Genomic DNA, 13,532 nt, shown 5'->3' with positions numbered 1-13,532 from the left:
CCACACGTACTTTGGTCGAGCGAACGCTGAAATTCACGCAGTCGTCATTCGCGAGCTCAATTCGGGAGTTGAATTTTGTTCATTATCTCGCCCCATGACAGGTAATCCGGAATCCGGAATCCATGAAAAAATGATACTTGGAATCCGGAATCCATGCTACTGGAATCCGGAATCCACACACTAGGATCCGGAATCTAAGACTTAAGCAGTTAAGCTGGAATCCGGAATACAAGAATTAGTATAAAAATTATTTTAATATTTGGCTTCTTTTTCCAAAAGAACGATGGTTATGGTTCATTTTGATTTATCTGTTTATATGCACGTGATTTTCATTTCAACCTTTTGGCGGTTGACGAAGAAGCCATTCCATGGTTATTATTTTATTAGCCAATGAGACGCGGGTAGGTTTGAACATGCGATCAAACACCTCCAAGTTCTCGCTTTCTAGCCTCACACAGGCAAGAATCAACAACAAAGGAGGGTAAGGGCAGATTTATTCTTTCGAATTCTTATTGATAATGACATTCAATTATTTAAATATTTATTGCATTGTAAAAAAACAATCATAAGAAATCGCCTCTCCATATCTGTGAGAACAGGAAGTTCTGATCTCGACGAAGTAATCGGTCAAAAGAGTTTTCACTTCAAACACGTGTAAGTTGGGTGTCTACAAAACGAAGACCTAAAACCTGTGACCCCAAAAGCTACGACCCCCAAAATATTGCCGTTATTATTAAACCTACCTTGTTTCCCAAAATGGCTACACAGCGTTTTCATGCGGAATCAGTGATCTTTATGAGATAATTAGCTAGTTCAATTTGTTTTCAGGTAGTCGTTTCTTAAAACGCTGATAAGCTCAGAAACCCGGAAAGTCACACGGTAAACTTTTCGGGTTTTTCTTAAAAAATCTTAATTGCCCGCCAAAGAGCTAACTTACGGGAAATCGCTTCATGTTCTAGTTGTGTCGAGTTGTAGAAAGTTTTCATCACAGAAAAAAACATTCCACTGCCCGGTATAAAGTGGGCCAATCAAGGCTAACATCAATAAGGTTTCATCTCAGTTTAATGATTTGACATTTAGCTGTCACAGTGCGCCTAAAAATATATAAACAGCTTTGCGAAATTAAGTTTTTCTACAAAATGAGACTTTATTTTACTTGTTCTTTGTCTTTCATTTGAAAAATGCCGATGCAACGGTAATGTTTGGGGTGAAAGTTGTCTACAGACATCGACAAAACTAGGATTTCAATAACTACTACTATAATCTTCAACAGTCACGACACGTCAAGACACGTCTGAGGTATGTTTTGATACTCATATAACAAACAAAGCCATAGCAGGAATCAGAGGGGGGAAGGGGAGGGGGCAAAATCACAAAATAATCTTAAAAACGTGTTTGAAAAACTAAGATAAACATGTTGACAAAAAAAGGCAACAGAAGAAAATAAGATGAAAAAAGGATTTGATTTGAACAGGGACGTGCACTTTCCTGATTTGAACGACTGTTAAATTCTTTTACTGGGAATGAGCTTGTACTCTGATTACTGCTTTTTTGTTGGTTATCATGCAACATGAAAAATGAGGCCATTGCCTATAGCTTTCACATACTTTTTGGTGGACTGATATTTGGTTGAGATTATAATCAGGGGCGTACGCAGGTTATAGGCCTGCAGTCACTGGACTGCAAAAAAATTGGTGATCTTATTTGCATAACGAGGGAAAAATCAAATGTTTGCTTATTCATTTTTATGTACGTAGTTTAATATATATAACGAGGAAAAAAATATATAATTTTCTTAAGCGTGGTAGTTCACAGATTATTTCCAAACACATGTCGTTCAGTGCCATGCGACGAGGATGACAGAGGTTTGAGTAATATTGCTGCCAATTTCCAACACAAAAGTGGACGCTATGAGCTTTTCACGGGGATGAGGGGCCACGCCCTTATCCAGCTTCTGAATGCTATAACTGCAACTTAAAAATCATGCGTACGCCCCTGATAATCAAAAAGTTTTTTTAGCAGAGGCATTTTTTCAGGTGTAGGGGAGGCATAGTGTTATTTCACGGAATAGTGGGCTTATATTATGGTTGGAATTATTTCACAGTAATTGCTTATGAAACAGTAATAGTGGAGTGAAATATTACTTTTGTTTTTCTCTTATGCAACAGATGGGAAAGCACAAGAAAGAAAAAAAAACACAGGAAATTCAAGAAGAGAGAGCATGAGGAATATGCTAAAAAATGGTAGGGTGAGCTCTGATGTGGTATGGTGAGTTCGGTAGCGTGTGGCTTCGCCTGTTCCGCCATAGTTACAAGGCAAAGCTGATGTGGACAGATCTGACTGGGCAAAAACCGAGATCATACAGTGAGACCAGATGGTGGTCAGAGGGAAGTCTACAAACAAATATTACTGCAGTTTGGAGATATTGAGGGATTCTTGATAGAAGCAGAAGCCGCTAATATTGGTCCACAGTTACTCCCTCAACTCCAGGCAATACTTTCCGATCCTGAGCGAGTGATCAACCTGAAGCTCGAGCTCGCCATCACCATCGATGTTGGGGAGCACTTTGTAGAAGCGGCCTATTTCTTGGAAGCTGATGCCCCTCTCGTGTTCTAGTGTTATGAGAAACTCCATGCTGTTGCCCAAGCCTGCCAAGCCCCTCACTTTCCAAACGTGCGTGCAGTCGCAGCAGCAATCGCTGAAGAAAATCCTGCCCAAAACGTAGAAGCCCTCGTACAGCAGGCAAAGGCATGTGTTCAACCAGCCATAGATTGGTTTCTGAGAAAGTTCAATGTCCAACTATACAACACGTTCAAGGCTGCGAGGTATATGTGTCCGGTCAGCGTCCAGTGGCTGAAGCCAACTCAGCACTCAGTAGAGGCCTTGCGAATCTTCCCTTTTCTCAAAGATGATTGCATTATAAACGGCCTAAAAGCTGAACTACCTGCTTACTTAGCTGCCACTGCAGATGTGGTAATCAACACGGAAGAGCGAAAGGTAAAATGGTGGCACGACCACAAGGAACAGCTCCCTCACTGGGCTTCTGCAGTGAAGAAAGTGCTGTTGGTGCAGCCATCCTCGGCTGCAGCAGAAAGGGTATTCTCTGTTCTCAATTCCGCATTCAACGACCAACAGGAGCATGCCTTAGTTGACTATCTGCAAGCAAGTGTGATGACCCAGTACAACAAGCGATGACTAACTTCTAAAATGGGTAATGATGACCCAATGACAAGCGTGTGTTGGACTTAAATGGAAAAAACATTGATCGTTAAATTTTGATGTTAAAACATGTGAGCGAAAATCTGAAAATGTAATGTTCTATATGATTAAAAAAAAGTCTGAAAAAATGAGCATTTCTTTTAATCCACAAGCATTTTAAAAAAAAAATAGCATTATTTTAACACTTTTTTGGCAAAAAACAAGCACTGCTTTTAGCATTTAATGCTTTTTTAACGAGCACTTTCGGTAAGAGCCTAGATGAGGGGCCACGCCCTTATCCAGCTTCTGAATGCTATAACTGCAACTTAAAAATCATGCGTACGCCCCTGATAATCAAAAAGTTTTTTTTAGCAGAGGCATTTTTTCAGGTGTAGGGGAGGCATATGTTATTTCACGGAATAGTGGGCTTATATTATGGTTGGAATTATTTCACAGTAATTGCTTATGGAACAGTAATAGTGGAGTGAAATATTACTTTTGTTTTTCTCTTATGCAACAGATGGGAAAGCACAAGAAAGAAAAAAAACACAGGAAATTCAAGAAGAGAGAGCATGAGGAATATGCTAAAAAATGGTAGGGTGAGCTCTGATGTGGTATGGTGAATTGATTTGGGTTACTTATAATTTTTTATGACAGGGAAAGAAAAAGAAAACAAGAAAGGAGTTGTCCTCTTTCGCCAATGTCTAGGTAAACAAGAGCGTATGTTGATTTGCTAGTATATTTTTATTGACAGTACTTTTAGGGAATATAGTCAACAAGACAATTATTACTTTTTTTCAGGTCAATGTTGTAAAATCTTATGTTGAAAGATATCTAATTTTATGGTATAAAAGCATAAAGCTCAGTGTGGCAGGGAGCATTTTTAGTTGAAAATGACCTAATGCTTTTTAATGTTGGGTTTTTTGGATATAGCAAAAAAAGGAGGCGAGTTCTACGATCGCCCTCTTCAAGCTCTGATTCATCCTTTTTTCCGGGTTGAAGGGAGGGAGGCGGAGATCTCGCTAAAAATATTTACATATGGGCCGTTAGAATGGTTACATCAGCTGTTGGACTGGTGCCTCTCCAGCAGAATATGTCGATGTATGCCAATGTGTTCCGTCTGGATAAGAAGTGTGAGAAAGAGAATTTCCCCGAGAGGTTTGACGAACACAAAAGACAGATAGAACATCTGGTCGCGTTTTTATTAGATCATGAAGAAAAGGCAAAGGAGAGGACAGGGAAGCTGAGCACGAATGGCCCTGACATGACAATTCCACGTTGCACCCGCCAGTCATTCCAAATCGCGCTTGACTCACTGACCAGCCTCGCAAACACCTTAACAGAGATCGGCGAAGAGCGAGTCCTGGAGGAGATCAGATTTGCGAGTCTGACAACTCTTTCTGTCGAGTGTTTCTTCAAAGCCATGCGTTCCGATCATGACATGCCAACTATTGTGGAGTATGTTTATAGACGAGCGCACTGTGTGGAAGATGACATGCTCCGAAATTACCAGAAGCATTTTACATACTTCACAGGGCCGAACTCGTTTTATCCGGAGAAGATTATCTCGGGCGATCCACCAAGTCTGATGCAGAGGCCATCCAAGAAAACGCAGACGAAAGAGGGGACTGGTGATGAGACAGAAGACCGCAGACTTGCAGAGACCATGCGGGAATTTACACGGGAGTATGGGAGAGGAGTGCGACAAGCAAATGTCCGAGCTAAGACAAAAAAGCTGACAGGAACCCTTCCATACTCACTGAGTATGCTGCCTGACCGAATCGAAACGGGCTCAGACGACGTGCTAGACTTCGTAAGTGAAGCTCGATCAACAGTCACAGTAAATGACACCGGTGGAAGTACCAGGGTGCAGGTCTTGTACTACAAAGACGACATCGTCGCCGTCAGACACGATTACCGACGGAAAGCATCTCCGTATTGGCTCGCCGTTATGGTTTTGATAACGTTTTGGTCATCGCTGCAACTGGACGATTCCAAAAGAACAGCGTAACTTTCAGATGGCTCGATCAGACTAATGACCATCTGAAATATACCTTCGACGAGGTATGCAACGGCAATTCCCCAGATCTCTGCTGGCAAAAGTAGAAAGCCTCACCATTGATGACCAGACCGCAACCATAACTCCCGAAGAAGACATAATAATAATTCAAGTTTATTCACATATGACCTCTCTTAGTGTTTCGACTGAATTACAGGTAGAGACACAAAGCTATACTAGCAGCATTACATTACATTAAAGTACTTGTGCGTGACAAAGTATCTTAGTCTGTTGGTGCGCGAAGACTGCAGGCTGGCCGAGCCCCTGCCTGATCTTAAAGCGTAGGTTATTGCCCTAGTAATCGTTCCACATCAGACACGGAAAGACACGGAAAGATGAGAACGAAGAAGGAAAGTGGCTGGCTTCTTCTACCCCCCACAGACCCACAGAAGCAACAGAAGAGTCGTTCCCGAGGAGAGTGGAAGGCGTTAGTTTATCAGGACGCTAAACAATGCGTTTCATTTTACGATAGTGATGTCTACTTTAGTTATTGTCATAGGCTCGTGCCAAAATACTTACCATGGCTCTCCCAAACTCGCCCTGATATTCCACCAAAGCGGGCCACAATGGCACGGTCAAACAAAATATCAGAGCCTGATAATGTGTTTTGATATACAAAGAAGTAGGCATATTCTCAGCAACATTTATTGCCCGATGAGTTAATAAGGTTTCCTTGATCTATTAAATTTGCGACTTTTCGACTTATATCGAAGCATAGTTATCCACGTAACGCACAGACAAAAGATACAGTATGCTTTGATATGCAGTTTTGTTTTTTGACAGTAATAAAAAAACTGTTTCTTTTAAAATTTCTTGATGTGGTCTACACAACGAGCGACACAACGCAAAACGTTTATAAATGGAATCAAAAGGTAAAAACAAAACTTTACAGGCATTAGAAAGATTTAGAACATATAGGCACTGGAGGTATTTAAAGTTTTGTAAAAAACCTGGAACACAAAAATGGAATCCGGAATCCACGGGAAAAAACCCACATGGAATCCGGAATCCACACACTAGGATCCGGAATCCACACACTAGGATCCGGAATCCAGAACCCTATTGGAGAACCTGTCATGGGGCGAATTATCCTTCAAATATCTGCAATTATCAACGAATAACTTTAGTTTAAGACTATTTTGGAAACCTGCAAACTATTTTGCTTTAAAATAATATAAATAAGGAATGAATTCAATCATTTTAGTTCGTTCGTGCACATCCTAGTCGAAGAGTGTGAGCACGTGGCGGTGTAGCTTTTTGAAATGTATTTCTTGACGGATTGAATTCAACTCAAACTCCCTACAACTAAACACAGTTGGACAAAGGTTGTCGTGGAAAGAACCACAAGTTTCGGGTAAGTCTACAATTATTCAATTCAATTCAATTTTGTCCTGGAAAATGTTTAGCAATTTATCTTTTAATGGAACAAGCTTACTGATAAAATTCGAAATAGCTGTCATCTAAAATTAATAAGTTCCTTTCTTCTTTCTCAGCGATAAAAAAGATGGATGGCAACAGATGGATTACTAATCGTTCATGGGATATATTCAGGCTGTACAGTTAACTGCTTACAAAAGTAAAAACATGGTCTGAACACTACCTGGATAAGGACATCAGCTTATAAACTTTCTGAAGCATTTGGTTGGCATGTACATCAATTCATGGAGTATGGGCCATTGTTTTACATATACTGTTGTTGTAAAGAAGAAGCAGTGGATTTGAACTTGACAGTGGAATGATAATTTTGCTATTTATTGAAGGATGCTTCAATATTCACTTCAAGTTGGCATGGATTCACATGCATAATATATTTATTTGGAAATGCTATTGTAAAAGACTTGAACTCCTATATCAACTTAAATCAGGGAATAGACGACATGGTTAGTTGAATGGATAATGTAGGTTTAGGGAACCTATCAATGATAAGTTGAATGGATAGAAATGAGTATTTGGACATTGGATATGGAATGGACAAGAATGCGAAAAAAAAAAGAATGATGTACACCTGCAGCTGTTTATTTTGCTCTTTCAAGTCAGCTATCTCCTCATTTTTACTGGTGATGTAAGCAATCATATTCCGTTGTTTCTATGTGTTCTGATGCCAAAAATATCAATTTAAAAAGTTGCTGGGAAAAATTTATCTGTTCCTTTTTCCAGCAGATAGCTCGAAAAACACTTTCCCAGCAAATTACGGGTCGATATTGATGGGCCGTAATTGAAAAAGAAGTACTCCCGGCCCATAAATGACAGTGTTTGTAAATATTCCCTCGCCTTTTTCGCAAATTCTAAAATGAAACTGAAATGTCATTCCGTTTTTTTGGCAACTTGATATCATTTATCCTCTACAGGTTGAATAAATATTCTTTTAACTTTTGTGAATTATCACTAAATACTCTTCGTATTTCCTTTCAGGAATCAAAACATCCAAGAATCTGTGCAACCTGTGTAATAGGAGAACACAATCCAACATGGTTTTGTGTCCATCGTGCCAGCAATGGCAGCATAGAGGCTGCGCGAAAATAAGTCTCTGACTACACATCCAACTAGCGCTGCGTCTTTTGTAACAACTGATTCTTATACACTGTCTTCTTGAGTTACAGATAAAAAAATACATGCTCTAGAAAATGAAATAAAAAAATTTCCAGATGACACCATTCTTATCCCTATTTTGTTACATATTTCAGTTCACATATTTTGTTGCCACGTCGTGGGCTGCTATGTTTTGGGGATGGTTCGTAATTTTTTTCAACGCAGTTTTAGGGGAAGGTCGGGATTTCCTTGGTCGAGATAAACCTTGTTTAAGGAAAGGGATATGATTTTTAAACAGTGCTACCGGTTCCTGATTTTTTGTGGAAAGAAAAGGTTTTGAAAACAACTGATTGATGCTATCGGCTCATCAAAAATTTCCCTCATATCGACTCAGACAGTAGTCTGAATTTCAGGGAAAAGGCGCCGGAAATTCAGGCTACTCAGACTGTGGAGTTGAAATGTGAAGATGTCGGGAAAAAAAACGGCACAGCCACCTAGATCCCAGTGAAAACAAACTATCGCGCCCCCAAAATATTCACAATCCCCATGAAACATAAAATGGTCCTTCTCGTCCCTGCACATCTCTTTCACGGATACCAATCTGCAGGGCCATTTTGTTCATCATTCGGGACGAGGGCAAGGTTGGTGGCAAAAAAAAATCGAGCAAGCTGACACTGCATTATCCTGGGTGCTTTTTTTACATTGTTTTTTTTTAGGTCAGTCATTGGCGCCATTCATTGGTTTGACCTAACTAATTGAAAAAGGTTCCTCTAAATATTGACCGGACAACTACTGTAAACAACAAACTATCTAAAAAAAATCCCTGCTGCAATATTATTAAACTGGGTCCAGGAGTAGTTTTGAGAAAGGTTAGAAATATCGAACAATCATTCCCAAAAGGGGAGATGAATATTGAACAATTATTCCCCAAAGGGAAGATGAATATCCACGAAAATTCCGAGATACAAGAGCCAATCAGAACGCGCAAAAATCGCTATCCACTGGTTTGGGGAAAACTAATGGTGGATATATCCTGCCGCTGTTCATCGACCCTGAGGCTAAGTTCAAACGTCGTATTATCCATGAGCCGTATTAAATGCAAATGCATGAAGATGAAACAATCGATTCGATTCATTTGCATGCATTTGCATTTAATACGGCTCACTGATAATACGACGTTTGAACTTAGCCTGAGGGGAATAATTGTTTTAGTATTCCTCAACTCAGTTAGATTAAATAAGAATTTGTTTTTAATATTACCGAAAAATGTCTTAGATTGGCATTGAATCTTGCGCGCGACACGAAACTCGGATGCCCCAAGATAAAGGAGCAAATCAAAGCTATCTACTGGTTTTGGGAATCCCTAAAGCTGGTTATTTACCGGCTTGAAGGTCCGTATAGTTAAATTGTGACCGAGGTTCTGAATAGGTGCTGACCGAGGCCATTTTGAGATCAGTGAATTTTCAGAGATGAAAAATACGACGAGCATCCCTATCAATTCGATTAAAGCTTTGGATTGCCGTGTATAGTGTGGATAGCTGCGTATGATGTAGATAGTTATGTATGGTGTGGATAGCTGTGGATGATGTGGATTGGTGTAGATAGCTGTAGATAATTGTGCATGGTGTGGATAGCTGTAGATGGTTTAGATAGGTGTGTGCGGTGTACATAATTGTGGATGGTGTGTATGGCTGTGGATGGTGTAGATTGTTGTGGATGGTGTGCATAGCTGTGGATGGTGTAGATAGCTGTGGATGGTGGGGATAGCTGTGTATGGTGTAGATAGCTGTGTATGGCTGTGTATGGTGTGGATAGCTGTGTATGGTGTGGATAGCTGTGTATAGTGTGGATAGCTGTGTATGGTGTGGATAGTTGTGTATGGTGTAGATAGTTATGTATGGTGTGGATAGCTGTGGGTGATGTGGATTGGTGTAGATAGCTGTAGATAATTGTGTATGGTGTGGATAGCTGTAGATGGTGTAGATAGGTGTGTGCGGTGTACATAATTGTGGATGGTGTGTATGGCTGTGGATGGTGTAGATTGTTGTGGATGGTGTGCATAGCTGTGGATGGTGTAGATAGCTGTGGATGGTGTGGATAGCTGTGTATGGTGTAGATAGCTGTGTATGGCTGTGTATGGTGTGGATAGCTGTGTATGGTGTGGATAGCTGTGTATAGTGTGGATAGCTGTGTATGGTGTGGATAGCTGTGTATAGCTGTGTATGGTGTGTATAGCTGTGGATGGTGTGGATAGCTGCGTATGGCGTGTATAGCTGTGTATTGTGTAAATAGCTGTGTATGGTGTGGATAGCTGTGTATGGTGTGGATAGCTGTGTATGGTGTGGATAGCTGTGTATGGTGTGGATTGCTGTGTATGGTGTGGATAGCTGTGGATGGTGTGAATAGCTGTGGATGGTGTGGATAGCTGTGGATAATGTGGATAGCTCTGGATGGTTTGGATAGCTGTGGATGGTGTGGATAGCTGTGGATGGCTGTGTATGGTGTAGATAGCTGTGTATGGTGTGTATGGCTGTGTATGGTGTGGATAGCTGTGTATGGTGTGTATAGCTGTGGATAGATGTGTATGGCTGTGTATGGTGTGTATGGTTGTGGATGGTGTAGATAGCTGTGTATGGTGTGGATAGCTGTGTATGGTGTGGATAGCTGTGTATGGTGTGGATAGCTGTGTATAGCTGTGTATGGCTGTGTATGGTGTGGATAGCTGTGTATGGTGTGGATAGCTGTGTATGGTGTGGATAGCTATGTATGGTGTAGATAGCTGTGTATGGTGTGTATGGCTGTGTATAGTGTGAATAGATGTGGATGGTTGTGGATGGTGTGGATAGCTATGGATAGCTGTGTATGGCTGTGTATGGTGTGTATAGCTGTGTATGGTGTGGATAGCTATGGATAGCTGTGTATAGCTGTGTATGGTGTGTATAGCTGTGTATGGTGTGTATAGCTGTGGATGGTGTAGATAGCTGTGTACGGTGTGGATAGCTGTGTATGGTGTAGATAGCTGTGGATGGTGTAGATAGCTGTGTATGGTGTGGATAGCTGTGTATGGTGTAGATAGCTGTGTATGGTGTGGATAGCTGTGTATGGTGTGGATAGCTGTGTATAGTGTGGATAGCTGTGTATGGTGTGGATAGCTGTGTATAGTTGTGTATGGTGTGTATAGCTGTGTATGGTGTGGATAGCTGTGGATGGTGGCGGTGATGAGGGTGGTGATGAGGGCGGTGTGGTCACCTTTTTCGCCCGACATGCTATGAGCAGCGGGGGCAGGGGCCGCGCCCTCTGCGTGCACTTTCGCAGGGGCGCTTTGCCGCCGGGACGGCACGCTGTCGGTCCCGTGTTGCACCCTAGGATGCCCACCGGCCATGTTATGAGCACCGACTGGCTTTGTCTCGGTGTTGATCGCGTTTGCGCCGAGCATCATGGAGTTCGTGGCTTTCTGCAGCTTATTGTTGTAGCTTACGACGCTTTGCGTGTTTATCACCAGATCGCTCGGCATCAGCCACACTCCTGGTGCGACCGCAAGACTCAGTCTCACCTTGGCCTCCTGCACGGCTAACTGGTACCTTTGCACGCTTTGAGCGATGTCGTTTTCTATGATCGCGTCTTCAAGCAGCTTCGTGAACTCCGCCTGCGCCTCCATGGCCGGCCCACCGGCCCCTGCGATGGAGGAACGGACGTTTACCTGCGCGCCAAGCACTGTGTAGACGAACGCCTCGACCGAGCGGTCGAGTCTTCCTAGCCCTGCTTTTGTCAGCCCCTCACCTTTGGGAGGCGCAAACCAGCTATATTGCACGCCCCCGTGGTCGTCGTTGCGTATGTAACCCACCTGCTTCCCACTATTGTACGTCCCACCTTCGTCGCTAAACAGATTGAGGTGGCTCGGGTACTCGTCCGCCGCCGTGTCGTAGCCACGGATCACGTGCACGTTGCGATACCCCTCCCCCGGGTAGAACACAAACACATCGCCTAGCCCATGGGAGCGGGAGCACCAGATAACGACTATACCCGCCCTCCCGCCCATGGCTACTCTGCCAGCCGGGCACCACACGGCCGAGTCCATCGTGGAAACTATCAACCGCGCTGAAAGCAAGATTCTGACCGCGAAGCTGGATCCCCTCACCGAGAAGATCGCGCTTATGCCCAGTGGCGTTGCGTTCCTGAATGCCGAGCTTTGCGCACTGTTTGGCCTAGAGGCTAAAGACAATCAGGGGAGCGGGGCCTCGCACTTCCCTTTGGGGATGCCCCACTTAAGGTGGCTTTGCCGAAAATAGAGGCCCTCTACATCTGCTGCGATATCGTAGATCGCACGAAATGCCTCTCCTTAGGCGAGCCTTCAAACGTTCTCGCTTGCCTAGAAACCCGCGGGAGACCGCACGAGAAAGTCGTCTATGGACCCGACATCCCCGTTTGTGTCGCAGCATCTTCCTCTGAGTTTGTCTCGAGTATCCAAATATGGATCAGGGATGACTGCGGTAGACGGGTGGACTTTAAGAGCAAGCCTGTTCGCCTTGTATTAGAGCTAACCTAGCTCCGACGTAACAGACATGGCAAACAGCGACGTTAGCGATGGTGCCATATACCCCTCGCTTCCCAGTATGCACAGCGGCAGCGACGTGCAAAGCTTCCGACTCCAGAAGATATGTGACACTCAGGCGGTTCTAGACAACGAGATAACGCATCATCGACAGGTGCGGAAAAAGTATAAGCGCACCTTTGCCGTTACCCATGCTGTTTCTGTGGCATCCGGCATCGCTGCAGGGGCGCTTTCCAGCGCCGGGGTAGGGGTCTCTTTGAGTGGGATAGGGGTTTTGATCGGCGGTCCGCTGGCAGGGGACGCTGGGCTGGTCGGTGTCGTGGGTGCAGGCGCAGGGATAGTCTCTAGGGGTCTTACGAGCAATGTGGCTAAACACGAAGACACGATGGTTTTAGCGGAGAGTAAGAAAAACTCGATCAGCGAGCTAGTCTCTAAGGCTCTACAAGACGGGCATATCTCAGACGAAGAGTTTCAGCTAATACTTCGGGAACGAGAGATACAACGCGCTCAAGGCCGCTATCAGAGCTCGACCCGGCCTCGCATCGCGTGAGAAAAAATGCAAGAAAGGGCCCCCGAGAAAGTCCCTGGAGACACGCGAAAAGATGAAAAAGAGACTGCGAGAAATTCGCGAGGAGTTCGGAAGCGAGGTGTTCGAGTAAAGCTCAGGTTTAAACGCCACGCCAGCGGCTTTGAATTTACGGCCGAAAAACGGTCATTCCGCGCTCCGTAGGGTGGCGGTCCAATCCAACGCTCGGTATACTACAGACGGGGGTCTAATTGCAAGGTTCCCACATGTTACCACACAAGGGGGGCCAGTCATCCCCTAGCGAGGCGCTTTAAGCAAACGCTTTAAGCGACCCCTATAACACACCCCTCTCCCACGAGGCCCCCAGACGGTATACCCCAGGCATTGGGCATGCCCTAGGGCATACAAAAAACAACGGAGAACGGGCTGGGAGGGGCGGCGGGGCGCGGCTTATACCCATTTCTATGAAAGCCCCTGCCCGACCCTTTCTACCCGGACCCCGCCCGACGTAGATTGGCAATTGCCATTTTTTTTTTACCCGGACCCCGCCCGGCCATGGAAAGCGGCCTGGGGGGCTCGGCACGGGTCCCTCTCGTTTCTATGAAAGGCCCCATTCCCGTCGTATAATAATGATTGCTAATTATTTATCTACGCGAACCCCGCCCGAC

General features: G+C 43.9%; 1 protein-coding gene across 4 annotated transcripts; it reads left to right on the top strand.

Annotated features, from left to right (window-relative positions):
* The first annotated feature begins 179 nt into the window (after window positions 1-179).
* LOC116609366 lies at window positions 180-7,904 on the top strand. 4 transcript variants are annotated; one of them, XM_048729887.1, is made up of 5 exons: window positions 180-481; window positions 1,215-1,299; window positions 3,719-3,792; window positions 3,856-3,906; window positions 4,132-6,113. In XM_048729887.1, exon 5 carries the CDS (start codon window positions 4,250-4,252, stop codon window positions 5,207-5,209), a length of 960 nt encoding a protein of 319 aa, XP_048585844.1. In that variant the 5' UTR covers window positions 180-481; window positions 1,215-1,299; window positions 3,719-3,792; window positions 3,856-3,906; window positions 4,132-4,249; the 3' UTR covers window positions 5,210-6,113. The 4 variants fall into 4 exon arrangements, 3 of the variants coding, with proteins under 3 accessions (XP_048585844.1, XP_048585845.1, XP_048585843.1); XM_048729888.1 differs by lacking the exon at window positions 3,719-3,792 and adding an exon at window positions 2,169-2,243; XM_048729886.1 differs by lacking the exon at window positions 180-481 and having other exon boundaries at window positions 503-1,299.
* Window positions 7,905-13,532: the final 5,628 nt, after the last annotated feature.

The sequence above is a fragment of the Nematostella vectensis genome, chromosome 7 (assembly GCF_932526225.1).
Source record: "Nematostella vectensis chromosome 7, jaNemVect1.1, whole genome shotgun sequence".
Classification (NCBI taxonomy): Eukaryota; Metazoa; Cnidaria; class Anthozoa; order Actiniaria; family Edwardsiidae; genus Nematostella; species Nematostella vectensis.
This window is presented reverse-complemented; position numbering and strand designations above follow the sequence as displayed.

Excerpts from the sequence above, each read along its gene's own strand:
- LOC116609366 (XM_048729887.1), top strand. The coding sequence starts at position 4,250 with ATGGTTACATCAGCTGTTGGACTGGTGCCTCTCCAGCAGAATATGTCG.